This window comes from Athene noctua, chromosome 5 (assembly GCF_965140245.1).
Source record: "Athene noctua chromosome 5, bAthNoc1.hap1.1, whole genome shotgun sequence".
Classification (NCBI taxonomy): domain Eukaryota; kingdom Metazoa; phylum Chordata; class Aves; order Strigiformes; family Strigidae; genus Athene; species Athene noctua.
In genome coordinates this window covers 39,860,389-39,888,355 of record NC_134041.1, presented here as the reverse complement: position 1 = coordinate 39,888,355, position 27,967 = coordinate 39,860,389, and the positions used below count along the sequence as shown (strand labels likewise).

The 27,967-nt window shown below is 41.1% G+C and overlaps 1 protein-coding gene across 3 annotated transcripts in view; it reads right to left on the bottom strand.

Annotated features, from left to right (window-relative positions):
• ZCCHC24 (zinc finger CCHC-type containing 24) overlaps positions 1-27,967 on the bottom strand; it is a 138,963-nt gene that overhangs the window by 21,666 nt on the left and 89,330 nt on the right. For all 3 annotated transcript variants that reach the window (XR_012633712.1, XM_074907126.1, XM_074907125.1), the window contains exon 3: positions 6,499-6,663. Coding sequence is in view for 2 of the 3 variants with exons in the window: in XM_074907126.1 (XP_074763227.1) it covers positions 6,499-6,663 (165 nt within the window). In the remaining variant the exon portion in view is untranslated. The remainder of the gene's footprint in view (positions 1-6,498; positions 6,664-27,967) is intronic.

Below are 27,967 nucleotides of genomic sequence, written 5' to 3'. Positions count from 1 at the left end.
CAGATTCTACAACTATAGTTGGAAGGATAATTGTTAGGTTAACAGTCTTAGGGAGCCGTAGGTAGTTATGCTTTCCTCAAGACACACATGCTATCGTGAATTTCTAAATTTTTAGTCCAATAAAAAAATATGCACTGTAGAAAAAGCATCAAATGCAATGTGCGTTCTTGAGCAGTAGACCCTCTGCTTTTCTCTCTGTCTGGGGGGAACAGGGACATTAATGAGGCCTTCAGTTGTCACTGTGGATCTGAGAGGCAGTGATAAAGAAGGCTACATATCAGAGGCATGATGCTTAGAGAGAGCAGGCAGCCTCTGTCAGCAGCATGCCTCTGGGACAAGGCTAGCTAGAAATGAATGATAACTGCATGAATTAAATGGTGAAAAATCGCTTTTTAGAGTTGAGAGAAGTATAGTCTGGGGTGATATGTATTCCCACTGCTGTAGTACACAAGTATGGGAATGCTGGGGCGGGTTTGTTAAATCTAAAGAGTCAAAAGATCATACTTGTAGGCCTGAAACTGTAGAAAAGGCTTGAGTGATCAGAGCAATCCCTCCCCATAGTGAGAGAAGAGAGGTGGCTGTGGATGCACCCAGGTATGGGAATTGTGATGGGACCACTGCATTGCCCATGGAAGTAATAGCTTGGATATCATGAAGAATATTTACATACCAAATTATTTCCAGTCCAACAGTAAATTCCTGACAGCTGGAAGAAAACTGCATCCAAGAGGAGAAGTCGGTCACCAGATGGCTGGTTCTGCACCAGTGCACCAGCTGTCATCACAAACAGCACTGGAGTTAGCCACAAAGTCAGAGAAGAAGCCTTGATAAGAGGCCAGCCAGGAAGCAACCACAGGTGCAGATGTTGCCGCTATAGCGGACAGGGGAAGAAAATGAGAATTCAAAGCTTGGCATCTGGGCTGTAAGGACTGGCTCTATTGCTGGATCAGGGTAAGAAGGAGCATAAACAACTACAGAATCCAAATTCCTTGGAAGAATAAGAGGTAGGTTTAAGTCCCATCTGAGATGTCTGCTTATGTTTAGAGTAGCTAAAATAACTACTCAGGAAACTACTTTTGGAATAGCCACAGAGCATCTTTGTCAGAGTAGTTCCTTGGTCTCCTACTCCTCAATAAAGCTTGAGCTTAATGGGGCTCCAATTTTTGTCCCATGTCCTGTGAATTCCTGTAAGCACTTCCACAGGGAGGTTCACCACTTGAGGGACATGGTGGATGCAAAAGGAGGGACACAATTGGCACAATTTAGTCATGACAACAGAAATGCATGCAGAGCTTCCTTGGGATGAGGAACAGTTTTGCAGCTCAGGTGAAAGAGCCACCTGATTCCCTGCTCCGTGGATGAATTGGGGAATGAATGGCAGCAGCCTTGCTATCAGACTCTTGTGTTGTTTCTTGTAATACATGTTCCACCATCTCTCTTAAACACAGAGATTTAGAGCTGTATTTATAGAGCACAGCTGTAAAATTGCTGAGAAGACTTTTCCTGCCTCACAGAGATTAAAAGTTCATTCTCACAGATAGGGTATGTGGAGTAAAAGCACAGGGCTGAACTGAGACATTCTTTGTGGGGAACTGGCATAGGATAGTTTCCTGGAGTGAAACAAACCTCCAGGAACAAAGAGCAGGTGGCAGGAAGTGTGGCTGCTCTCCTCTCCAGGGACCCACTAACAAAAGGTATGCATAGAAATCAAGATTTGAGATGTACAAGCCATTCACAGACCCAGCACATGTTCTTGCATGGCTACTCCAGAGCTATCTAGAGTGGAGATTATTATCTTCTTTACTCTGATAGTATTGCCTGAGCCAGTCACATGGGAGTACTCAGGCACGAACCATCCCTTGTGAGACAATGTAGACAAGACCTACAGGACCGTAAAGTCCATAGATTGAGGAAAGTAGCTGGGGAAGATGAAATACAGAGGTGGAGATGAGGACTGGAGAAAAGGGAAAGCCTGGCAATTGAGAACAAACTCCTAATTCACTGCAGTGAATATCAAGGAATACCTAAATAGGGATTTCAATTGTTTCTCTCCTAAATTCGACAAAAGTATCCTAATCTCCAATATTCAGGGTAATGTAACAAGGCTTTCTGGCCCATGTGGTTATATTTCAGCTGTTGAATAGACTCTACACGGGCTGATCTATTTGGTTAGAAACTGGGGGAATGCAGAGATATTCACTTGGCCATACCAGAGGATAGGAAAGTATCCTTAGAGGTGGTTGCTGTGTCTTGTTTATATCCACACCTTCCTGTAAGTATCCTCTACTGCCCAGGATCAGATGTGGAACAGGGGAGGTTGATCTGGCCTGGTATGAGTTTTCATGCTGCATATACTATTGTGAATGGAGATTTTTTATAATGTGCCCTCACCAGGGAAATGTGGTACCTGGCTGGTTTTAGACATGGTCTGAGTTGTTTGCAGTTAAGTAATTTTTGTAGTTTTGGAGTCTCTTGTAACTTGATGTAAGGATAGTTAATGTTGAGGAACCAACAGTCATTTTCACCTGCTGATAAAATGGCTATTAATTTTTAAAAATAATGTTCAGGATACCATTTTATCTGTTAGGTCACAATGATATGTTTACCAAATAGTAGGGCAAGGAGTAAGAAAAGCAGATGATGAATTCCAACATATTGCAGAGGAGAAATATTGACAAGATAGTTTGGAAGTAGAATTGATTTATTTCACTAGAGGTAAATACTGTCTGAGCTTGAATGGAAGTCAGACTTCTTCTGTCTGGCCAGTTCATGTGGGTTTTGTTAAACTGGGGGGAAAAAAACCCAAACATTAATGGTTTACTTGTGCCACGATCACATCAAATAGTGTGGTGACTTTGCAGTGAAACAATAGACACTATAAACCAGCAACATTGATTTATTTTTCTTGAATTGAGTCAAAATGGCACAAAAGAAAGATAGCTTCTAGGGAGAGGCAGCGTTTTTTCTTAGATGAGTTAAGCTGGAAAAACTGTCTAATGGAAGATTCAGATAAGAGTGAAAATACTCTGATCCCATATAATAAAGGTGATAGGAGCACATAATTAGCTGAGGACATCCACTAATGTACTGCTGGGGGGAAGTGACTGCTAAAAAATTCTAGAAAAGTGCATAAGAACTCAGACATGAATGAGGACTCTCCTATGGTAGGTGCCAACAAAGTAATCAAAGTCTAAAGAACAAAGAGGAAATATGTACAGAAAAGTTAAGGTGGTATAGCAGTGCTAATTAAAAAAAAAAACCCCAAACACCCCACTAAAACAATCTTATGTTCACAATAAGACTTTTTTTTTATGCTTTAACTCTCAAACTAGAAATTAATTAATTAAATATCTTTCATTATGCTTTTACAAAATATAGTCATTAGTGTAAGAGTACTGGTGACCAGGTAGAGCATATTTTCCAAAATTGTGCAAAATAACACAGATAAATGTTTAGGGAGAGTCTGGCGTGGAGCTGTATGCTTGGACAAAAAACATATATGGGTTAGCAAACACTAGGCTCTGTCAAGAAGTAGTGCTGACCTCATGCAGCCTGTTAGCTCTCCTTTGCTTCTGGCTCTGTGCGTGAACTGATGCTGTTTTCTTTACTGTCTGGCTATTGCTGGTATGTTTATTCAGAAGCAGCACAGGGCACCTTTGGACGAACGAAAAAGACTAGAAAGAATGAGGATAGTAACACTGAGAAACAGAAGCAGATGGAGGTGAGGCAGCAACAATAGGATGTAAAATCTTTCAACTCAAGGTTGTAAATTCAAATCTTGGGAAAGAGCACTAGTGGCTGGCTGCAAGTTATTTATATCTGGAAGCCTAACTGAAGTGCACTCTTGTCTTGAAGAACTCAAATAGCTGCCATACCTACTGGTGAGACATGAACACATGGATAGATAAGAGCAAAGCTCTTCCACATCCTGAGTTATGGTGTCCTTAGGGGATGGCATAGAAACAATAGTGATGGAGGTCAGCTGTGGAAACCTGCACTGCACATGCTGTGATTATTCCCCAGAAAACAGCATGTATATGGCTCCGAGGCAAGCATATCTTACGGAAGCACTGTAGACTGCAACCCTTCCACAGTCTGTTTCTGACTTCAGTACTAGTATGAAGATGAGACTCCTCTAGCCTGGCTACAAGAGGCAACTCTGCCCGAGAGGACTATTTGTAAACATTCTTTACTACAAAATGTACATATTCCCAAGTCTATATAATGCCTCTTGAACAGTGTGGATGGGATACCTCTTGAGCGATTTCTCATGACCTGTTGAACAGTAACATAAATAATGTAAAGAATTTAGAAGAACAAGGTAAATATTTATAAACTTGTGTTATAAATCAACAGTCTTGTAGTTTCTCTCACCCTCAAGACTGTACTTCCATGCATGTGAAAAATCACTTCATTGCTCTGCCTGGATTTTGGTGCAGTTGTCTACACTAGCTATCTAAACAGAGGCAAGGAACCAGAGACCTTGGAAGCTTTGAGAGTTGTCTCATAAGAAAACTGCTCCACCTTCCTTACATATATATGATTCCACAAAAAAAGAGGTCCTCACTTCTTCTCACTTGTAGTATAGTTTCTAGCCACAGTTTTCTCAGGGAAATTAGACTGTAGTTTCTAAATATGAGCTCTTGTTCTCAGGTTTGGAATCAGAGTGCCATTGGCCCAGAAAAAGGGGAATGGATCACATTATCTCAACTGGTCAACAGAGACAAAGATAATCACTGGCTCAGACAGGGAATTATAAAAGTTTCTTGTAAAGTAGAAAAATTCCCATGATAGAAAGAAGGGATCATCATGTAGTGAAGTATGTCAAGTTTAAAACAAGGCTTCTGCCACAAGCGTGGCAGACTTCAAACATTATGTTTTAACTGTAATTCATACTGCTTCAAGGTATTAGCAATTCTAAATCAGTATTTTGTCTGCATACTGGAATGCAGTGTTGCTGTAGAGACTGAGCCAAGTCTTGCCTTTACAATTAGATGAATATGAACATATGTACAAGAGGAGAAAAGACAGTTGATTTGATATTCCTGTATGGGATAAAGCTTAATAAACTTATTTGTTATCTCCTCTTCCTGCTTGTTGCAATGAATTTCAGTATTCCTCTGTCTTTTCATCATAATAAAGTCACAGTATCCTTCTTCAGGATTTTTTTTTTTTCTTGATACTCTTCCCTTCAAGATCTCATGAAATGGTATGTTCCTTATTAGCCCATGGAAAGAGCTTTTTACAGGAATTTTGCAAGCGCTTAGGTAACTAATGAGACACCTAAGGCTCCTAACGGAATTTCCTTTGCACCTACTACAAGTACATCCAAATGATCTGTCTATGGTTTGAGCAGTCTCTCTGGGTAGCAGGTAACTTGACCCATGCAGAGTTCTATTTATTACTGAGATTCAGCTAGGATGAATTACACCTGAGGCAAATCACACCTCCCAGACTCTTTTAAAATAATTCGCACCTTTTCAAGCCACAAAAATTTTCTGCAATGTTATGAAGTCCGCCTTAAAATTTTTCCATGATGGACAGATTTTTCATGGATTTTCTGCATGAAAATTCAGCTTTGACAGCCAGTCTGCAGCCTTGTTTGTCAGAGAAGCAAATAGTATGAGCTCACGCAGTTGGACTATCTGTCTCCCACTAAAGACTGTTGAACTGGCTGACTGCTTGTGACTAGTTCTAATGTGACACAAGCAGGAACTGACAGTCAGTTTTCCCATTGTGAGCTGGAAATGAAGGAAATTACTTCAAGGGTTAAAGGCAACTGCAGTCCTCAGGGAGCAGGAAAGAAGGCTGTGTATACTGTGTGAGCTGTGCCTGACAAAATGACAGATACAGCTTTCCTAGCAAAGCTGCTTCTTAGATTTGACCCTTTCATCTTAACAAAAGGCTTTCTCTTGGAGTTCTTTGCTTGGGCATCACTTGGTATTATGGAAACCAAGAAACCTCTCTTTAACCAGGCTGTCTTGCTTTACTGTCATTAACCAAGGAATTCTGTAGGCAGGAGTCATCTTAATATTGTCCTCTTTTATCACTAACCTTTATAAACAGACATAGCCCCTTAACCAAATCCAATCTTATTTCAACAGGTGAAAAAAGTAGTATACATGGGAAATAACTCCACTGACATCAGTGGATTAAAACATTAAATCAGTGTAAATTTGAAGAGAATCAGAAGAACTAGGAGGCCCATTGCTAGTGCTGCACTTGATTTACTCCATCTCAGATTATAATATCTCACAGCATGTTTCTATAATAAAGTCAGGTAAAGATTTTGCTTTGAAGGTATTTTTACTGAAAGATAAAACATTCAAATTTTGCAAGTCTGATGACACCAGTGCAGATTTTCAGGACTGAGAACTCGATCTGGTAAACAATTTTTTGTGGTGTTTTGTGGTCCATATCAAGTCCTTTTTAAGTCTTACCAACACTTCACAAAGTCAAAAGCAAGCCTGTATGCCAGTAGGTCTGCACTTCTCCTACCTGTTTGTGAGGATAAACATTAATGTGGCACTTGATACATTCTTGTCCCATGTTGGCCCAGGAGTTTCCACTCATCCATTTTCTCTTGCATTTGGGGCACTTATATTCACCGAAGCAGCGTTTCTTGCCCTGGTATGGAGTCAGGCCTTCTCCTTTTGGACGAGCCTACAAAACAAAGGGAAGTAGCAATGAATGACCAAAAAGGGGTGTGTGGGAGTAGTAGAAAAGTAAGGTGTTTTATTTAATTCGAAAACTTTGGGCAAAAGATACTGAAGGCTGACATGAAGGTCATATCCCCTTAGTGGAGAGTTCACGTGTCGAAGCTAGAGTTTAACAGTTCTGAGAGTTGCTTCTGTAAGAAGTATTCCAAAGTTAAAGAAGACTTGTAACACTTGTAAATGACAGGGAACACAGTATTTAGAAATATGTCCATGTGCTTTTTGCAATTAATAGTTTTAATATCCATTTCATTATGATAACATCATCTCTATTGAGTACATATTGCTAGTATTATATGTAGCATCTGGAGAAGTAGCTCACTAGTAAAGGACTACATTTCTTAACTAGATCCTTGTCTTTTCCCCACTAGAACCTATAATTAAAAAAACTTTTTATAATTCAGCTTTGCACAGCCTCTAAATGATGAAATAATTGCAATTCATTACTATGTGGATACATGTTATTACATGGGAGTGCACAGACTGGGATTGAGTATGAAGAAAAGATGGCTTTGATTAGTGAAAATCATTCATTTCATGAACTTCATTTGGTTTCTTGCTCTTTGTAAACACTTTCTGTTATTTCTACATTTCGAAGGAAATAGGAAGGTATTCTTAAATGGACTGTTGTTATGTCTAAATGTTAGATGTCCCCTAAAGAAAGACTTTTTGTCTAGGGAAGGTAGTAGAGTAGACAATGACCTTGTGCAAATACTGATTTTATTTTTTTAAATACACTCACTAAAACTGTGTGTTGTACTTAACAAAAATATAGTAAGGTACATAATACGTTAAGGTGAAGATGAGAATATTGCATACAGCTGTCCTGAAGATAGCTGTAAAAATGAAGCCATTTTCCCAGTCTCTAGCAGGTGTTGAAATACTGCCCGTGTATTTACTGTATTTTGTTTTATTGTTGCCTAGAGGGAGATGCTTCACCGGAATAGTGGCAGAATGATATGATCACCTATCAAAGGCTTCTTTGTCATTTATTTATACATCATGCCTCTGAAGCTTTTGGGTTTTTTTTAATAGGTTTACAGGTGAAGTTTACAAAAGTTAAATGACCCAACATGCCAGAAAAGGGTTTGGTTTTGTTTCAGGAGCTTGTATGATTTCTTAGCATGTAGGTCCAAATTGCTTCCTATGTGAAAACATGGGTGAAAAAGCAGGTGGTTGGCAAAAGACTTGAGATTGGCAGCAGCTCTGAGACTTGAGCTGCTGTGGCTGATAGAGATGGTGTACACTGTGTTACCTCCAGGGTTGCATGTGGGAGCAAGAGGGAAATAAACTCTGATTGCATTCCCCCCCTGCACGCTGGTGGGTGGAAGAGAAGCAGGGGAACCCCAAACCTACTCTGTCCTCTTTTTTTTTTTTTTTCCTTCTGTAGTGTCAGTAAACAACATTCTCTATTTTTCATGCTTATCCCTCAGCACAACAATATTCTTGGAAAGATCAGATGCAGTAGCCACTTCTGTTACAAAAAGGCAAACATCTATAATAATTTGCTTTATGATGCTCAATCTGATAAGCCACTGTAAATATTCTGGCTTATAGCAAAGATGAAGCTGACACTAGGACATGTGCATTTATACAAGTATTGCACAGAAGAAAAAAAAAAAGTTCACTGGTATAATGAGAAACACTTGGAGTTCCATGACTAAATGAGTGCTGGCAAGCACCCAGAGCATAATCCTCTGATCCATGGTCCCTTGATAAGGATGAGAGTTTGTAACTGAACGTAGGGCAGGAAGGTGTCAATTTATGGAGACATCCTTATTCTGGACACTTAATTTGGCTCTGTCTCTGAGGAATTTATGGCACAACTCAAGTCAGTGTAAGGAGCCACATGCTCTCCATTTAGAATTTTTCATGGAATTGAATAGGAACCCTGTGTACAGGGAGCTCCCATGACTGAGAGATATTTCCCCTCCTCCTGAGGTGTCACGGATTGCTTTATTGTAGTTTCAATTGGGGCTATGTTATTGAACAGAAGACGAGTTATTTCTGATTCTCAGTTTCAGTCACACGCTACTTAAACTCTTCCTGCAGTCAGACCTGGAAATGCAGCTTCATTACCTCTACTAAGAAGCAGTCCTTTCAGAAAATGTGCAGGTCACTGAGTGTATTATTTCCAAAAGCAACAGCACTGACTTTGGAGACACAGTGAGTCTGAGAAGTCTTGTAAATGTTTGCAAACAGTATTTAAACATAACACTCCCACTGCAATATGTTATGCCAGCCATAAGGAGCATTTCAACATCAGACTCCCACAGCAATATGTTGCGCTAGCCACAATTCACAGACGGGAAACTTTCAGAGATGGCCTCTTTGAGCGGGCTGGTAACTGTAGGTTTCTCCAGGTCAGGTAGCTGACTTCTGAGATGCCAGTACCCTGAAATGCTCTGCCCTCCCAAATGCACAGGGGGGAGCACTGAAGATGCTAGTTGGTGCAGTCCTCAGTGTGTACAGCTGGGCATCAGAAATGGAGGCTTTCCAAATTACTTTTAAAATTTGGCTTCTCTAACTTGCTCAGTAAATCGGAAGCATAACCAGGAAAAGAACATAGGAGCCCCGACTCTGGTGGTAATTTCCTGTTTTAATTGCTAAACCGATTTATTTTTATTTTACCTTTTCAGCTGTTATAGTTTCCCTCCCCAGTCTGTGACTTTAGTTTACTGGCAAAGCTACAACATCCTCTGTAGGTGTTTTGCTATTCTGCTTTATGGATGTTTATACTTTGCCTTGAAGATATTATTTTCCCTACCATATCTTCAGTTTCCCAAACTGTGCCCCACAGGGAATTTGGATTCTCAAACAGTCAAGCTCATTTTCTGCAGTGAGAAACATCGTTAGCAAGCACTGACAGCAACAAAGGCAACTTTCCAACTCCCTCCCCCCTTCAGGTCCAAATAAAACATAAATTTGACAGTGTTTGGTGGAAGGCAAAACCTGAGTGAGATACACTAATGGCCTGAGAGGTCTGAGGTTGGCTGTTTCTTTTTTTCTTTGTTTTTGGTTGTTGGTTTGGTTTGGTTTTTTGTGTCTGTGGCTTCAGCAGCAGCACAGTTGAATTGCATAAACATTTCCAAGAAACAGCCTGCTCTTTGGCACAGAAGCAGCCAGCCCTGCCTATGACAGAGTCTCAGTGCTAGTCCAGCTGGAGGGCAAGAACTGTTTTCACCAAGGGTTATTCTTAACTAATTGCCAAAAAGAGCAAGAAGACATATTTTGCCTTTTGGTATTAACCTAAAGACTTATTTTACAAAATGAGGGATTCACCTTGCTTAAACCATTAACCTCCTAATTCCTCCCCAACCTGGATGGATTTGAATGGTGTTTAATAATAAACTTTGGTTGGTGTTTAGGTCATGCAATTCCCTCACTGAGCATTATCTTTTCTTACTCCTTCTGCAGGTGAGGATTTATTTATGTTCTGAGTTAACCTGGTGTGCTGGTTTTGGCTGGGATAGAGTTAATTCTCTTCCTAGTAGCTAGTATGGGGCTGTGTTTTGGATTTGTGCTGAAAACAGTGCTGGTAAGACAGAGATATTTTCATTATTGCTGAGCAGAACTTACACAGAGTTGAGACCTTTCCTGCCTCTCACCCCACTCCACCAGCGAGGAGGCTGGGGGTACACGGGAAGCTGGGAGGGGACACAGCCAGGACAGCTGACCCCAGCTGAGCACAGGGATCTCCCAGACCATACAGCATCATGCTCAGCAGATAAAGCTGGGGGAAGAAGAAAGAAGGGAACATTCAGAGTTAATGATGTTTGTCTTCCCAAGTCACTGTTATGTGTGATGGAGCCTGGCTTTCCTGGAGATGGCTGAACGCCTTCCTGCAGATGGGAAGTGGTGAATTAATTCCTTGTTTTGCTTTGCTTGTGTGCATGGCTTTTGCTTTCCCTATTAAACTGTCTTTATGTCAACCCACAAGTTATGTCACTTACCCTTCTGATTCTCTCTCCCCCATTACACTGGGAGGGGGTAGTGAGCAAGCAGCTGGGTGGTGCTTAGTTGCTGGCTGGGGTTAAACCATGACACCTGGCAAAGTTATGCCCCTATTCAGAGTGGCAAAATATTTTGTTGTTACCATGTTAACATATATTGTCCTGTTGCCTTTAGGCCCAGGTAGTCTTTGGCCTGGTTTCTACCCTTGGCTGCAAAAGCTTGGTGGAACTTCCATCTTACCATGTTTGAAATAATAGTCAAACTAGGTTACAAACTGTAATGTGAACAAGGTTTTTACATTTTCAGCATTCTTTGTGTCTGGGGAGTTGACAATTATATGCTTTAAATGCTGATTTGACAGACTTACTCTGTAAAATCAAACCTCCCAGCATTTCTCCTGCTATGTGACAGTACTGCTCTCCAACAGCTTCATTCAGACATTTTAAAGATTATTTAATGCAGCCAGGACAGATAGGCCTTTCGGGATGATCAAAACCAAAGAGGTTTTGCTAGAAGGGCTAGAAACTAGCCATTACTTGAAATATGTCTCAATGTCCAGATCTAGGCCTATGCAACAGATTCTTTGTGCTGATTTGACTTTGGAAATCAGCAGAGGATTTGCAGAAGGGAGAGCCTTCCTTCCCTGAGGTAACCCTGGGGTGGGAGCTGTGGCAGCCCAGAGTCCCTTCCCTCCTCATGGCCCTCAGGAACAAACTGAAGTCAGTCTTGGACTGGTGGTGTTAGTGCTGAGGCTGAAGGGGACTCCTTCTAGCCCTGAATTCGGGAAGCAGCAAGGATTCTGCAAAAGCCCTTCCTGGGCCCTCTGTCTGTTAGTCAAATGAAATGACCTTGCCCTCTGATTCACGAGATGGAGATACATCACCTTGGTCTTTCAGACAAACACTAAGACAAATGAAATAATCTCTGCAGGTTTACCTATCCAGTGCACTTGTTTGCCTTAGCTAGATCCAACGTATGTACAAAGCCAGTATATTTTTGTGTGGCACACCAATGAAAATGACATGGATATTCCATCCTTCCTTGACACCCAGCTGCCTCTATTTTTCATTCTCTTCCTTTCTTCAGCCAAACCCACAAATTGTCCATAGTAAGATTTTAAAAGTGTTTAAGCTGAGCTTTTCTGCTGGTAACTGGCCAGACAAGCTCTCTCTCAACCTATTGGATGGTGCATCTCATGGAGGAATGTGCCAAATCACTTGGCAGTGACAGACATAATAAAGGACTCCTTGCTTTCCCTAGAGAATTCTCTTAAAGAATCAGTCTGCAGAGTCAGCAAAACCCAAACAAACTCCCCTCCACATGCCCTTCTTAAAACTAGATTCATTATAAACAAGGGGTAGAAAGTTTCCTCAAAGTGAAATGCACAGGCACAAGTTACTTAACACTCTTCTTACACTCATCTTCCCCTGAGTTTGTATTCCACAGCTAAAAGGCATACAGGGCAGGGAAGATGAAGCCAGAATTATACTGGTAGGTAAATATCCTTCCTAGAATCCTGTAAGGGTCTGCTTATAAGGATGCTTCATCAAATAAAGCAGAAAAGCAATAATAGCAAACAACAGCTTGATGTACTGACTGGCTTCCAAGTGGTTTGTGGGAGTGGGAGGGCCAGAGTTGTATTTTGAAATGTGGGTACTCCAACACTCTCAACTGTAAGTCAGCACAACTAGGAGATGGCATTTAAAAACCCTAGCATTCTTATTTTGGACTACTGTACATGCATTGCTTTGAGAAAGGTGAAATGAGGATGATAAAGTATACCCAAAATGTTAAATTAGAAAAGGAAAAAGAAAGTATTAGAACTGATTTGGTGTACTAGATGTTCTGGCATTCAAGTCCTGACTCTGGAGCAAGTTCTAGAGTGTTGGGAAATACACTGAAGTCCTCTGAGCTTTCTCAGCAATGTGTAGGCTGTGTAGAGAATGACACACTTGCATGGTTATGCCAAATGGCACAAAAAGCAAATCCTTCGGTCAACTTTTCTTCTTTCTTCATGCCTTTTGTATTAATTTAAATCTGAGTATCAACAGAATACATAGATATAGAGGTTCTATGTTTAAGAAATGTCTTCTAGCATAGAATCATAGAATGGGTTGGGTTGGAAGGGACCTTAAAGATCACCTAGTTCCAACCCCCTGCCATGGGCAGGGACACCTTCCACTGGACCAGGTTGCTCAAAGACCTGTCCACCTTGGCCTTGAACACTGCCAGGGAGGGGGCAGCCACAACCGCTCTGGGCAACCTGTGCCAGTGTCTCACCACCCTCACAGTAAAGAATTTCTTCTTTATAGCCAATTGAAATCTGCCCTCTTTCAGTTGAAAATCATTACGCCGCACCCTATCCCTACACTCCCTGATACAGAGTCACTCCCCATCTTTCCTGTAGCCCCCTTTAAGTACTGGAAGACTGCTACAAGGTCTCCCTGAAGCCTTCACTTCTCCAGGCTGAACAACCTCAACTCTCTCAGCCTGTCCTCATAAAGGAGGTGCTTCAGGCCCCTGATCATCTTCATGGCCTCCTCTGGGCCTGCTTGAGCAGGTTCATGTCCTGCTTGTGTTGGGGGCTCCAGAGCTGGATGTAGTACTGCAAGTGGTTTCTTATGAGAACAAAGTAGAGGGGAAGAATCCCCTCCCTCAACCTGCTGGCCACACTTCTCTTGATGCAGCCTGGGAGATCTGGTTGGGTTTCTGAGCTGCAAGCGCACATTGCTGGCTCACAGTCAATTTTCCATCCACTACTACCCTCCATCCTTTCTCTGCAGGGCTGCTCTTGATCCACTTCTTGCCCAGCCTGTATTTGTGCTTGGGATTGCCTCAACCTATGTGTAGGACCTTGCACTTGGCCTTGTTGAACTTCATGAGGTTTGCAGGGGCCCACCTCTCAAGCCTGTCCATGTCTCTGTGGAAGGCATCCCTTCCCTCCAGTGTGTTGACTGTGCCACACAACTTGGTGTCATCAGTGAACTTGCTGAGGGTGCACTTGATCCCACTGTCCATGTCAACAACAAAGACATTAAATAGCACTGGTCCAACACCAACCCCTATGGAACGCCACTCGTCGCTGCTCTCCATTGGACGTTGAGCCGCTGATCGCAATCCTTTGAGTGTGACCATCCAGCCAATTCCTTATCCACTGAGTGGTCCATCCATCAAATCCATGTCTCCAATTTAGAGGCAAGGATGTTGTGTGGGACAGTGTCAAATGCTCTGCACGAGTCCAGGTGGATGGCATCAGTTTCTCTTCCCTTATCCACCAGCACTGTAACCCCATTGTAGAAGGCTACCAGATTTGTCAGGCACAGTTTGCCCTTAGTGAAAGGGGTTGGCTGTTGGCTTTCATCTATCACCTCCTTATTTTGTACCTCTACTGAGCATAAATATAGTCCTCTACTTTCTTGGCCATGCAGTCAGTGTCTTTCTAGCAGTGTGGTGTTCAGAATGCAATGCAGTTCTCCAGGAGCCATTAAAGAAGACATGAAAGTTTGTGTAGCATGCAATCCAAAGTAAAGCTAGTCTTTTTATTTTGCTTGAACAAATACCCCATTTCTGCTGTTACAAACATTTTAATTCCCAAGCCTTACTCTCTGGGAAACATTTAAAAGTATATTGATGAAGCTGTGTCAGTGAACTTTTATAGGTAAATTTTGAAATGGCAGAAGACCAATTTTCCGTTTGTCATTTTAATATATGAATATTGGTTGCTTTGAAAAATCAGTGTTGTCAACATATTGTATGTTAACTGTAATTTTGATCTCCTTTCCACAATGGTAAACCAAGATTTGGCAGTATTTGTTACTAATAACGCGCACATGGTTTCTGATGATGATTAAAGCAATAGGCATGGTTGTCATGGATATGTTGATCAAAGTCTAGAAATCCAAGAAGTCAGCTTGGCAAACATTCTAACATTTAACCCAAAATCTGGTTTTGCAGATTTTTCAGAATCCTAGCCACGCTTTTTGGAACAAAGGCTTTTCTTTGTTTTCTAACTACAAAAGGTTAGTTGAGCTTATCATTAGAACCCTTCTTGAGCCAAAGATATATAATACTACTTTTTGTGCTAAGTCAGTTTGAAGCATCATATTTGCAAAATTGCCAAATACTAGTTACTATCTGATGTGTCAATTACTTAACACTGAATGCTCTGAGAAGTTGATACTGTAGGTTTCCTTCTTTGCAAATCCTAGTCATCACTCCACAGCTAGTATAGAGAGAAAACATGTAAAAGCTTAGTACCATACAGTCTGAGAAAACTACTGTATTAATTAAAAAATAGTACGCTGTTTTCATAGGCTTCTATCTTAATAAAAAAAAAAAAAGACTTGGAGGTATTGACACAAGCAAGCAGTGTAACAGAAAATTATTTGGGAAGAACAGTAAAGTGGTGACAGGACTGGTGTTGCACTTTTAACAGCTGGATTGAGTATGTGGCCCTAACAGATTTTCTGTCTGATCTCAGTCAGGTCATGTAATCAGACTATACCTCAGCTCTTCATCTGTAGTGAGTAGAGGTCCTTTTGCTTTGCCTGCCATTTATGTGGTTCTTGTGGCATCGTATAACCACTTCAGGCTATGTATGGTGATGTAGCTTGTGTAGCGTGATGAAACCTTGAACTTCATCTGAGCCAACTAAGCACTATTATAACATACCAAGAATATAACAGAAAACTTTCAGTCAATCCTTTTCATAGAAGACAATTTGGGTGCATAGCATATTGCACAGAAACATGTTCTCTCTAGATGAAGCTTCTTAGTGGAGTCTTAACAGAAAGTGAAATTCCCCTTGCATTCACAGTTCTAACTAACCTCAGATTTATTTTTTTTTCTGAATGTTCATGTGAATTTTCCAGGTTTTAGAATTTCAAACAGTATGATTATATATTCAGTTATATATATACAGAGCAACAGGTAGTGAACAAGTGTTTAATGTGTTTAGTAGATTTTCAGAGCCACAGAGTTCAAATAAACCTACCTGAATCTTCTGTTAAGGAAAGCTGCAGATAATTGTTCCGATTACCTGTACTTCAAGGACTTATTTTACCTGTGCATGCTACCCTTTACTTGTTGAATGACTGTGAAAGAGCTCCCAAACGGACTGTCTATACTTGCGACCACTCACAGCTTTAATACATTAGTTCTTATAGGACCTTGAAAACAACAGAATTACTTGAGCATATAAATAGCTGCCTAATGAATCTTCTTTTGAAAACATTGCATAACTCAGCCTAACCCAGAACCTAAAATTTCAAGGACAGAGAAAGAATAGGTTTCTGGTTGTTATACATGTGAAGATAACCATCAAAATATGAACCAAATATTAACTCACACAATGAAGCGAGCCTACAGAAAAAATTATCTTAGGGAATTGTGTAGTGAAAACTGTTTTCAATGTATCGTTTAATGCAATCTGAAGTAAAAAAGGGGGTGGGGCTAGAAAGTGGGGATGGGTAGTGCCTAAATGAACCTGGGTCTCTGCTGTATAATTTAAGTATTGTACGTCATACAGAAAATAAGGATTTGCATATCAAATTATGCATGTGGAAGAGTTAAAATTACACTCGCCTGCTGGGATGCAGTAAGGCACTTCTTTTCAGTGTTACAAGATCATATTCTTCCAAACAGCTTGAGATAAAAGGAAATGGTTGAAATCTTTCTTTCCCCTTCTCTGATACAAAATTGGCCACGCTGAATTAATTATGAAGAAACTAGGAATGCATTCATTTTAATAGTTTCCTGATGTGTGGACTCTCTTGTCCCTGTTCATCTGTTACTTGAAAACATACAATGACAATACCCTCCTCCTCTCTCCCTCCCCCTTCCCCTCTGGTAGCACACTATATTAAATGTGTTGGCATTCTTTTGAGTAGCTGGAATCAGAGTTTGGGAGCAGTGAGGATCAAATCCTTGTTATAATCAAGCATTACCTCTTCCAAGCTGAGATCAAGACTCATATTGGTCCACCTCAGATAGCTTCATGTGGGTTTCAGATTTCTTATATGGCTAATGTGGCACAGCTGGGGCACTTCTCTAGTGATGAGCTGATAGGTCTAAAGATGATGATATTGTCCTTTAAAAAGCAGTGGAGTAGCTCTGGTAGCCCCCTTGTCTCCCCACAGGTCATGGGACCCTTCCAGAGACAAAACAGGTAGGAAGACAGACAGATATCACTGGAGGTCATTTTATTCCAAATCTAAGTGAGTGGCAGGTGCTTTTGAAGACCCATTCAAAATCTGGGATGTTGTCTCTGCTTCATTTCTGTTCTGAGATGTGCTTATGCAAAGTCTCTGAAGAGATTTGGACTGAATTATGATGCTGAGATGCAGCTGCAGATCTCCAATAGATCCTGTGATGGTATTCCTTTCTTCATTATTTCTTTCCTTATTCCTGCTTGATAAACCTGATCTCCTTTTACGACAGGGCAACTTGCTTATTGGATGAGGAAAAGGCTGTGGATGTTGTTTACCTTGACTTTAGTAAGGCCTTTGACACCGTTTCCCACAGCATTCCCCTGGTGAAACTGGCTGCTTGCAGCTTGGATGGGCACACGCTTTGCTGGGTAAAAAACTGACTGGATGGCCGGGCCCAAAGAGTTGTGGTGAACAGAGTTAAATTCAGCTGGCAGCCAGTCACGAGTGGTGTCCCCCAGGGCTGGGTTTTGGGGCCACTCCTGTTTAACATCTTTATTGATGATCTGGACGAGGGGATCGAGTGCACCCTCAGTCAGTTTGCAGATGACACCAAGTTGGGTGGGAGTGTTGATCTGCTCGAGGGTAGGGAGGCTCTGCAGAGAGACCTGGACAGGCTGGAGCCATGGGCTGAGGCCAACTGGAGGAGTTTCAATAAGGCCAAATGCCGGGGGCTGCCCTTGGGCCACAACAACCCCCAGCAGTGCTACAACTTGGGAATCTGCTACTTCTACTCATTCATTAGAAACACAGTCTGTTGATGTCCAGGGGTGTCAGGAGAGACTACTGCTTTATGCTAGGGTACTTCTTCCTCTGAGGCAGCGTGGTTTGTAGGACTTAGATTATATTAATGAGGTAATTACAATAAATAATGATTTCATTTCAGTTAGAATCTTTGACATCATTCATATGTCTAAAAATAACATTAATTTCTTTGCCTAGTTTCCAAATGAAACTGCATCATCCCAAAAATATTATCTGTTTTTCTTCTATCCTAACAATTTGTAGCCCACAGCAAGGTCAACCTGATACAATGGATATCTTAATATCCTTAATTAAGAAAGAAATTTTAAAGAAACTTATGATGTTCCTATGCAGTTTCCTGAATAGCCTCTGTCCTGGGCTCTGACGGTGGCCAAAGGGTGAGTGCTTTGCCTTCTGCAGGCTGGGCAAGGGGGTATGCAGGGGAAGGTATTGCACTGGGACATTGAAAATACATGGGGTGGGGAGGAGGAGAAGGTGGCAAAGCAGAGAATATTTTAATTCGGTGCAATTGCACAATGCAATATGAAATGCAACTTTAGCAGTGGTACCACTCAGGAAATGTCTTGTTTTGCTCTGATTTGACTGTATGCTGCTTGTTGCACCCTCTGGACTGACAGTCTTTTCTTGTTCCCTTCAGATGTATATGAATCATAATAATGATGGATTTCTTTTAGCCTGAATTAGAAATGCTTTTGCTCTTGTAAAGGTTGTATCTCTTCAGAACAACTCTTGGAAAGCAAAGGAAATATTGTTAAGATGATAAGGATGAGTTTCACGGGAAAGGATGTTTCTAGAACTCAGCTTTCTTCCTTCCTTCTGCTTTGAAAGGGACAGGATCTCTTTTAACTACCCACTAAATACTTAAGGATTCAAGACATGGTTCATGGCATATCCTGCACACTGCTTAAGAATAGGTATAAGTACAGTAAGAAAAATCCAACAGGAGAGTTCACGTTATGAGAAGAATGTGGTCTTGTGGTTAAAGCACTGGACTGGGCCTCCACAAGCCTAGGCTTTATTTCTGGCTTGACTACAGCCTTTCTGTGAGTTTGTGGACAAGTTACTTGATCAATCTGTGCTTCGATTTTTCATCTGCAGTACGGGCAGTACTAGTGTCCCTCATGTTATGAGAGTATAATTAATGTTTGTTAGTACAAAAGTGAGCAGTAAGCATGAATCTCGAGTTACACAATTCTCAGATAAGGGTTTTGAACAAGGAATGCTATAGGCCTGTCATCAGTGACCCTGACCCCCTTTTTTAAAGGCTCTGCCTAAAAGATGTTTTCTCTTTTATAGATTTTATGTTTTCCCTACAACCTGGTTGGTTGAAGTAATCAGAAATGTCATTTGCCATTAACTGCTTGTGACACCTCCACTGATACATCATTTAAAAAAGTAAACACAAAGCACATGGCAGACAGTAAGACAAGTACATATACAGTTGTTATAAGGATTTCTAGCTAGTAAATTCTTTATACAAAAGATAAAGCATGGGCCCTCTTTAGAAATCTTCCCACTGTAACAAAAGCAATTCAAAGACTGCCCACACCCTCTCTCACCTCCCCACCCCAAAGCAGCATAGTGGTGGAGGCTCCCAGGACACTAGCACGCAGAGCAGGCTGTAGCCTGTCCTTCTCCAAGATGAAATACCACAGCAAGAGTGTCATTGCTTCTAGCTGGAATGGGCCCTTTGCTTGAACTATTAAGAAGCAGGGAAAGGAAATAAAGACCAGATGAACAACCACCCTCCCTTTCTCCACCTCAGCCTCCATCCCTCCACCTTCTCCCCCTCCCTGCTGTCTCCAAGATGACATACAAAAACACCGCTTGAGTCAGTCAGCCTGCTTTAAATTAAAGCATTCTCTTTGAGCCTGGAAAAAGACATGCTATGCATAGCCCCAAAATGAAACATGACTTCAGCTGCTGATATCTAAAGTGCATAAATGCTTATTATGTTTAATAATGTGAAAGCGACTTTTTTTTTTTTTTTTTTTCTGGTCCCAGTATTCTTTCCTCTAGAAATATTCTGCCAGTTTACACATGAGCATAATGTGTAGAAGAAAGTTTTAGAAACCCATCCCTTCTGTCCAGAGCAGTCCATCTACCCCAAGAACCCTCAAATCCCAGCTACCTGACTTAGCTCATATGCATGACATCACTTGAGAGCTCCTTGCCAGAGTTATCTATTGTAGGGTCAGTTTTCTATTATCAAATACCAAGTTTTTAACATCTTAATTGCAGTGCATCAGAAAAGTCTCACTGTTTTAAATATAACCACTGGTTTGCAGTGAAAACTTTATAGGCATATACACCTTAGATAAACCAAAGACAACCACCCTTTGGTGTGAAGTTTCTGACAATACAGTATGAATCCACACCTCAAATCTCTTCCATCCTTCCTTCCCTTCTAAGTCAATCCTGTTCCTGCAGTTACATTTACATTCTCCATTGTGCTCCTTCGCTGTTTTTTTTCCACAATGTGCAAAGCTAGCTTGAATCATCTAAAGAATCACTTGTGTCATGCTATCAAAACAACATCAGCAGCTGCCAAACTTCGTTAACCATTCTGTGACATTCATGGTTGATGTTTGTAGTGCTACAAGAATTTTGAGCATTTTACTGAAAGTCTTATGAAAAGGAGCTGAAGCAAACTAGTTCCCTCTCTAGTATCTTTCCTGATCACATGCAGAAATATGGAGTGCCTTGAATGTGAGGAGGGGTAGACTGCAATCAATACATACAGAGTGAGAATGCTAATAGGTATGTGAAGAGTGAGAGCACAGCATAGTCAAAGTGTTGGGTGGAGAGGACTCCACACATCAGATTTCTGGCTAGACTGAGAAAAATGACGTTTAGGAGATGACTGATGGACAGAAAAGATACAGAATAAAATTTATAGCCTTTTCAGTAATTCAGATTCTCTCAAAAAATCAAACTGACTATCTCTTCACTACTAATTATTTTGTTCTTCTAATCTGTCACAAAATAAGCCAGAAGAAGGATTGTTATCTGAAACTTTTTGGGAAACAGAAAGGTTATAGGTTGAATCAGGCCATGGATGTTGTATGTCTTGGTTCATAACTGTGGCTTTTGAGAGAAATAAAATCTCTTATGTGTCGAAATAGGAAACTCATGTCTGACTCATCAGGCTGCCTGGCTGTACTGTAAGAAATTAAGTCTTTTGGACACCTATGTTTTAGGTTTGTTCTGTACAGCTGTGTAGCAGGAACTTTGAGATTAAGATAATAATTGCTGTTAAAAATTTTGAATGGAAACTTTGTTTTGACCAGAATGTTGTCAGAAAAGTGAAACAAAATGGTAACTGTCTAAACAACTGAGTCGTAATCACCATTTCTTTTAATGCAAGTAGATGACATTTCTTTTCCAGATTTTTCATTACGCCTTTGCCTATTCCTTCTTTAAAAAGCAAAATTATTCAACTGTTTGCAACCTTCACGATATCTTTGTACAGTGGCCCCAGACAGCATTTCCTTATATTTAAGCTTTTTATTGTCAAAGACACTCATACACAGCATTTCCTTATCATGGATAGCTAAAATCTCACTTCCTGAAAGTCACTACTTTCCTGCCTGTGTACAGTAGCTGTCACCATAGCAGTCTCACACTGGACTGCTCTGAGCACATGATGTTGGCAGTACCCCAGATCTCTTGCTAGCAGCTGACCCAAAATGGGGGAGTAGCCTGGGACCAACTGGTAGTTCCATATTCTTTGACACATACTGACTCTAAGCAATGTCAAGAGATGGACTGGGAGATGAACAGGCCTCAAAGGGAGAATTTTTTTTCAAGAAAAAAACACAAACCAAGACCAAAACCCACCACCACCTTAGGTATCTCTTTTAGGAGGGAAGAACATGCTGCACCAGAAAGCACATGTAAAGGGCAGTGGCAGTGTTCAGCTACTGTACATGTTCTAGGAGCATTTTTTCCAAAGATGCTAGTCCTATTTTAGAGATTATGCCCATCACCCTGTTCAAAATATCCAATTCCACTTCTGTCCTAGCAGACGGTTTCAATACCCACAGGCAAGTAAAGTGAAAAGCTCATTATCAAACAATAGAAAGGAAGAATATATGTTCTAATAGAAACCTCATGAGAGGAGAGGATCCACCAAGGGGCTGTAAGGCACAGAAGGCATGACAAGGCTTTGTGCTATGTTCAGTACTTTTCATGGGAACATGTTTGTGACCAAGGATATCTTCAATTTTTCTAAAGTCTAAGGCAGTCTTCCTGACACAGACAGTGAACAGGCCACTGCAAAATGTCTTTACTTGATCTTGTCTCTGCTCAAGGCTAAGAAACTATTCATTTTGAAAGTGTATTGTGCAAGAAGTGTCTGGTATAAAATTCTTGCCATAGTGTTGGAGAGGTGGAATGAAGATGTGGGGGGAGTTGTGGAGTTCTTTATCCCTTTTGCTACTGTTTCCACTTTCCCTGATGCTCTTTCCATCATGATGCTAGTCTAAGGGTAGATTCATGCCTGTTCTGCTTGCAGACATGCAGTAGGAGTGAACTTGCCTTAATCTTGGAGGGGAATAAAAAATTCCAAACCATTGAGAAAACCTTATCAGGTTTTAGCTTTTTTTGTATTAAGGTACTCCTCTCTGTAGCATGGGAGTATTTCAGCAGTGTTATTAACTAAATAAAAAAAATTTAAAAATCAGTATATAAAGATAAAATAGAAGGTGAACAGAAACAAGTATATCCCAACTGACTTACTATAAGGTCTCTGAGTCTAAGGGTGTTATTTTCCCAAATCAATGGTCACTGTCAAGACTGTGATGTTCTGGCAAGCCACAGATTCAGACTGTTGTGCAGAGGTTGGCACAGCAGCAAACGTCTTCTGGCCTCTTGATTTATCTTTTTTTCAGTCTTTCCAAGGACCAGTTAACTTTATCCGCTCTGCATTTCAGGGAGATGTGCAGTTCAGTGTGTGCCTGGTGAGAAGCTCATTATCCTCCGCAGGCTCAACACAAACCCTTAATTTTTAAAAGGCGACAAAAGAGGTGACCAGTCCCCATTTCCGGTCTCCCTGGCTGAGCCAGCACGACTGGCTCCTCGTCCCGGGTGCAGCTGCCTCTTTGTGCCCTCAGGCATAATGAGAGCTGGGGAGGAAGCTGACACAGGTGTGCCACGGGGCTAGGGACTTGGCCGGGGATGCTGCCTTGAGCGCAAGCGCACGTCCCCCCACACACAGGTCTTGTGTTCGGTCTTGGCTGCGGCCTTCAAGGGCCTCCTTGCCGCGGCACAAACAACCTCATCGAGCAGCCTCCCTTGTGCGCTGCCTCCCAGCCAGTGCCGACCAGAATAATCCCCTTTCTCAGCCCTAATACCACAGCAGAAATGTCAGCCTTATTCTGCAACGCTGGCATTTGTCAACTTGGTGGGAACAAAGAGAGCATTCACTGAGTGGGAGACAGGCAGAGGGCCTCAGGAAAAGTCCTTTGAGGGGACATAAAACATTTTTCTGTCAAACTTTGAACTCCACCGGAGCTGCCATTTGTCTTCAGGTCTGACCGGACTGGAGACAGAGGGCTGCCTTGCACTGACCACGTCTTCAGCTGGGGTTGCAGGGCAAATTCAGGTTTATTTTTTAGGACAGCTGACTAGCAACAAATGGCCTTTCTTCTGGGACAGCCTCATCTTTAATAATTGTAGAGTTCTACTGCCCAGCTGGGTTCGCTCTTGCTTGGCAAAATTAAACCTATAAAAAATGGATTTATCTTCACACTTACTTTAGACACAGATGCAGTTATTCTAATATCTTTTATCTCCTGTCTAACACTTAGCAGTACAAGGCCCTTGCCAGCAGTGATGGACAGCGTGAGCTCTATCAAAGGTACCGGTGAAAGGCAGCGAGATGAAGCAGGAGAAGCCTGCTCTTCCTTGGACATCCTAGTAAGCCCTGCAGGATGCTGAGAGATAGTAGATGTTTCCACTGGAGACAAATAGGTCAACAACAACCTATGGAAGAGATTGAGCCCTTTTGACAGTTTGCTCAATGAGTCATCAGACTCCTCCACACAAACATCATTGGCTCCTCGTGCCCTTGCTGTTGAATTAATTTAAATTAATATTATTGAATTAAATTCAATTTATTGCATTACCTACTAGTTGAGCACAACCACTGAGCTCACTTAGAAATCTCCCTACTCAGAGCAATGCACAAAGGTTTAAGCCTGGGCTATTTGTGTTATGAGGACTGCTGCAATGGAGATCTGGCAAGACTTAATAATTTCGGACAATCTTATCTTTCTATTTTAAATTGTCCTCTAATGAGGCTGTGTTAAAGTATTATTATACCTCACTGCAGAGGTCGCTGTGTTTTAGTGAAAAGTTAAATTAATTTTGTGGGCCATTAATAACATGCCCTGGGCTATTTCCCACTTGCTTCCATTCTAGAGTACTTGCCAAATTATATAGAGTATATCTGCTGGTATGGAAATGCAGCTACCTTTGGGGTAGAGATGAGTACCAGTTTGTGCTTTGCATTTAGCTGACTTTTCACAGTAATAAATCTTTTGTCTAGAAGTGTACTGGGGTATGCTCAGTATGTATGGCCTTCAGGAAGAAAAGCTCTTTCTAATAGCTACCAAATGCAAGGCTGTGTTAATGACAAGGTGATTTGAATCAGTTTTGAGAAGCTGAAACGATTTTATCATAATACATAATTACTCTAAATGTAAGTTTAATAACAGCAGCAATAAAGATATAGAAAGATAAGAATGTATTTGTTAGACTTTTAACTTCCATGCATAAATGGAAATAAGAGTGTGTGTTACATACATTTAGTGTGAGGTATACAATTTACCTGGCAAATGTAAGGAATTTTCCTTAATTCCCCAATTTGATATAACGTTATTGCTAGATGGCTCATCACTGAAACTGTAGTTAAATAGCTCCATAATACATTTGGAGAGCTGATGAAAACTGACAGAGAAGATTCTGGGAAGGTGGGATGGTGCCTCAGGTGACCCCTTCTTAAAAGCTGGCCTAGCCAAGACAGCTTGGGAGGAGGAATTGTGTTCTAAACCATTCCAGTTCCTTCTTCAAGCTAAAAGGAAGAAATATGTGTCAAGTATGTCACTACTAATCTATTCTGATGGTTGTGGGGAGTGCTTTGGTTGTACAACAAGATGCTACAGCTGTCAGACTGGCCTGTAGGCAGCACACTCTGTGTTGCCAGGATGAGTTCAGGGAAACATGTGCAAGAAATCGTTTTAGAGACAGCCCATCAATCACTTCTTTTTAAGGACATGGTTCTGCACATGAAATTAGGGTATAAACAGGAAAGGCCTACTCCTTCATCTTGTTATCGGCATATGCAGTAGAAGGGGAATCTAGAGTGTCTTCACTTCTCGAAAGCATCCACAGTTAAGTGCCTTATTCCTAAATCATCACTTAAGGTTTGGGTTTAAACAGAATGAACTGAAGTCACGGCCTCTACATCAGGCAATAAAGTACTTGAAAATCCCTTCCCTTGCCTGTCCTGTATTCCCTACTGGATATCAAACAGTGGAGTAGATATTTTCATTTTTTTGCTTAGAAATACATGAAGAATGAGTAAGGAGAACTCTTAAGAGTGCATGGACAGGGAATTTAAGAACTATAATCTGTAGTGAAGTCAATAGAAAGAGTGGATTAAAATAGAAACATAACAATGTGTTATGAAGGAGAGGGGTGAGAAAAAATTGTGGAATCAATATCCACTGTAATTTGCAGCATAGCTAGGAAGTGAAGTGTTAATACCAAACAAAATTGCACAGAGATAGATGTGACCATTAATCAGAAGTGCGTATCTGTGCTCTCTCAGCAGCTTCTCCAACATTCAGCAGTGTTTCCTGCTCTTTCACTGATTTTTTTTTCAGTGGGTTCTATTCTTAAAATATTACATATTAAAATAGTGCTCTTCTCTGGAAGGAGGGGTGGGATGATGACTGTCCAGTGTTTTAAAGTGAAAACAGTAGTTGTGATATCTATGTGTGTAGTTTTAATTCTTTGCTTTTTCTGTGCTTCAGTTTGATTTGTGAAATAGCAAAAAATTCACTGTTCTGTATCACATGATATTAGCAATCTTAAATGCATTAAAACTTCTATAAAGCTTTAAGAACAGCCCCCAGAATTTACTTAATTTGCCATCGTTGATAATAAAGCCATCAGTTTTTCCTTCTTGAAGATGTTTGAAAACATCCCAGGGCCATTAAACAGTGAATCCTTGTTACTCTATTTAGGTTTATGATCTAATAGCTTAATCAGCATATTAGCACAGACGTATGTGAACTGGGTTGGGATAGAGCTAATTTCTTATTATGCCTGTCTTTGTGCTGTTTTTCTCAGGCTTTATCAGGTTATTTAAAACATTATTCTTTTATATAAAACTTTTAAAACTTAAAACACAAATATTTTCTGTAAGTAGAATTAGATAGGGAAATACAAAAGAACTTACCTAAACCTTTTAATAAAAAGTTGAATCTCTAATTTGGTCGGTATTGTCCCCCAGGTAGCTTATATTTATGACACCCTGCAGTTAGTGCCAGTTGAGTGATCTATTATGACTAAATGTGTCAAACCAAAGGTGTTTAAAAAACCAAAAAAAGGCTTTTGATGCCAGAAGACTGTAACCACACAAGGACTATCAGTTCTCTTATGAAACAGATGTTTCATTGCTTCATATAGAGGAAACAGAGATCAGCTGATTACCTCACAGGTTGGCCTGAAAGAGTTGTTGCTTCCAGTCAATGACTGCAAGAAGTGTTTTAGAAATGCACAATTTGACTTGGGAAAGGGGCAGCGGTGAATAACTAGCTTGGAGTGGTACTTGGCAAGAAGGTTGTGATGACAGCATATTTTTGAAGGCACTGTGAAACAAAGAAGTGTTCCAAAAAAGGAGATATGCACAACAAATTCCAGGGCAGGAGAACAGCTGCAAAAATCTTTCCTGCCTTTGATCTCTGATTTTAAACTGAACTGCTTTGTTTCACAGTGCCTGCAAACAACTGGAGCACTTCTAATGCCACTAGTCATACCTGTTTGTAGAAAACTTGGAGCTATTTGCAGCCATTTTGGTGCGTAGATGGATCTGCATTTAACAAGTCTTTGTTAACAAGGAGGCTTATTTAAAATTATTAGTTCAAATTTTACAGTTGTGACCTCTGCAGACTGCACAGCCACTGTCAGTGGGCAGCACTGCTCTGCAGGGGGCGTGCAGAAGGGCTCACCTGGCTTGGGCGTTGTTCTGCTTGGTGTGTAAGGAAGCGTGGAGGACACAAGATTAGGAGTGTTGCTGTTTGGTGTCCATTCAGGTTTGTCACTGGGATACCTTACAGATATCTGTCTGCCTAGACTGCTGGTCCTGTCACATCACTGTGTGATAAGCACCCATCACACATGAGGGAGCAGACAGACACCCCTGCTTTGGTGCTGTTGTCCTGCAGCCAGACCAGGTGTGCACACAGCAGGAGTCACGCTGCTTGTGATGCAGCTGTGTGCAGCTTCTGCTCAGGGGACTGGGGTGAGCCATGGCAGCCCTCAAGTGCTCTCATAAAAGCTGGGCGGTCTGTCCCAGCTACCATGTACACAACTTTGCAGCTTTTTGCACAGGATGCTTTGGAAAACATTCTCTCTGTCCATATTCACTGGAAACTGTTTTGGGACTTTGTTGAAGGATACATTCAACATATAAGGATAACTGTGCTGAAAATTTAAGGCAGCCCTGTCACAGCAAAGTCAGTTTTGTAAAATTGCAAAAGAAATTGCTTTCAACCACAATTTAGCAATAATCTGTTGAAGGTGTGGGGCCAATTTAGGATTTGCATTCCCCTCTCAGATAATTAGCTCAGCTAAAAGTTAGTTATATTACAAGTGTTTAACCAAGAGAAAATAAGTAGCATCTCTTCTGCTAACCAGCATTATGGATTAATGAAGACCAGAAGTAAAACTGCATATGAAGCTCCTGCCTGGAATTTAAGAGCTTTTCAAACTACAGTTCAAAACTTCTCCCTAGAAAAGCAGTGCTCAAGTTTGCCTGGATTTGAGCCTGCAGTGCCTGTGTTGTGCACAGTAACAGCTGCAGCTTCCTGGCTGGGAACAGGACTGGCAGGGGGATGGGGACAGTGTGGGGCTTCCAGCAGCTGGGAGTAGGTCGTTTTAGTCTTTGCGCTGGTGAATAGGAAGGACAAAAGGAAAGAGTTGGACCTTGCCAGTAAAAGGGCATATAAACAAAGGATAGAGATTTTTTCTTCTGTCCAGGAAATAGAAACTATTCAAAAACCTGTTTACTACAATAAATAAAGCCTTAGAGCACAG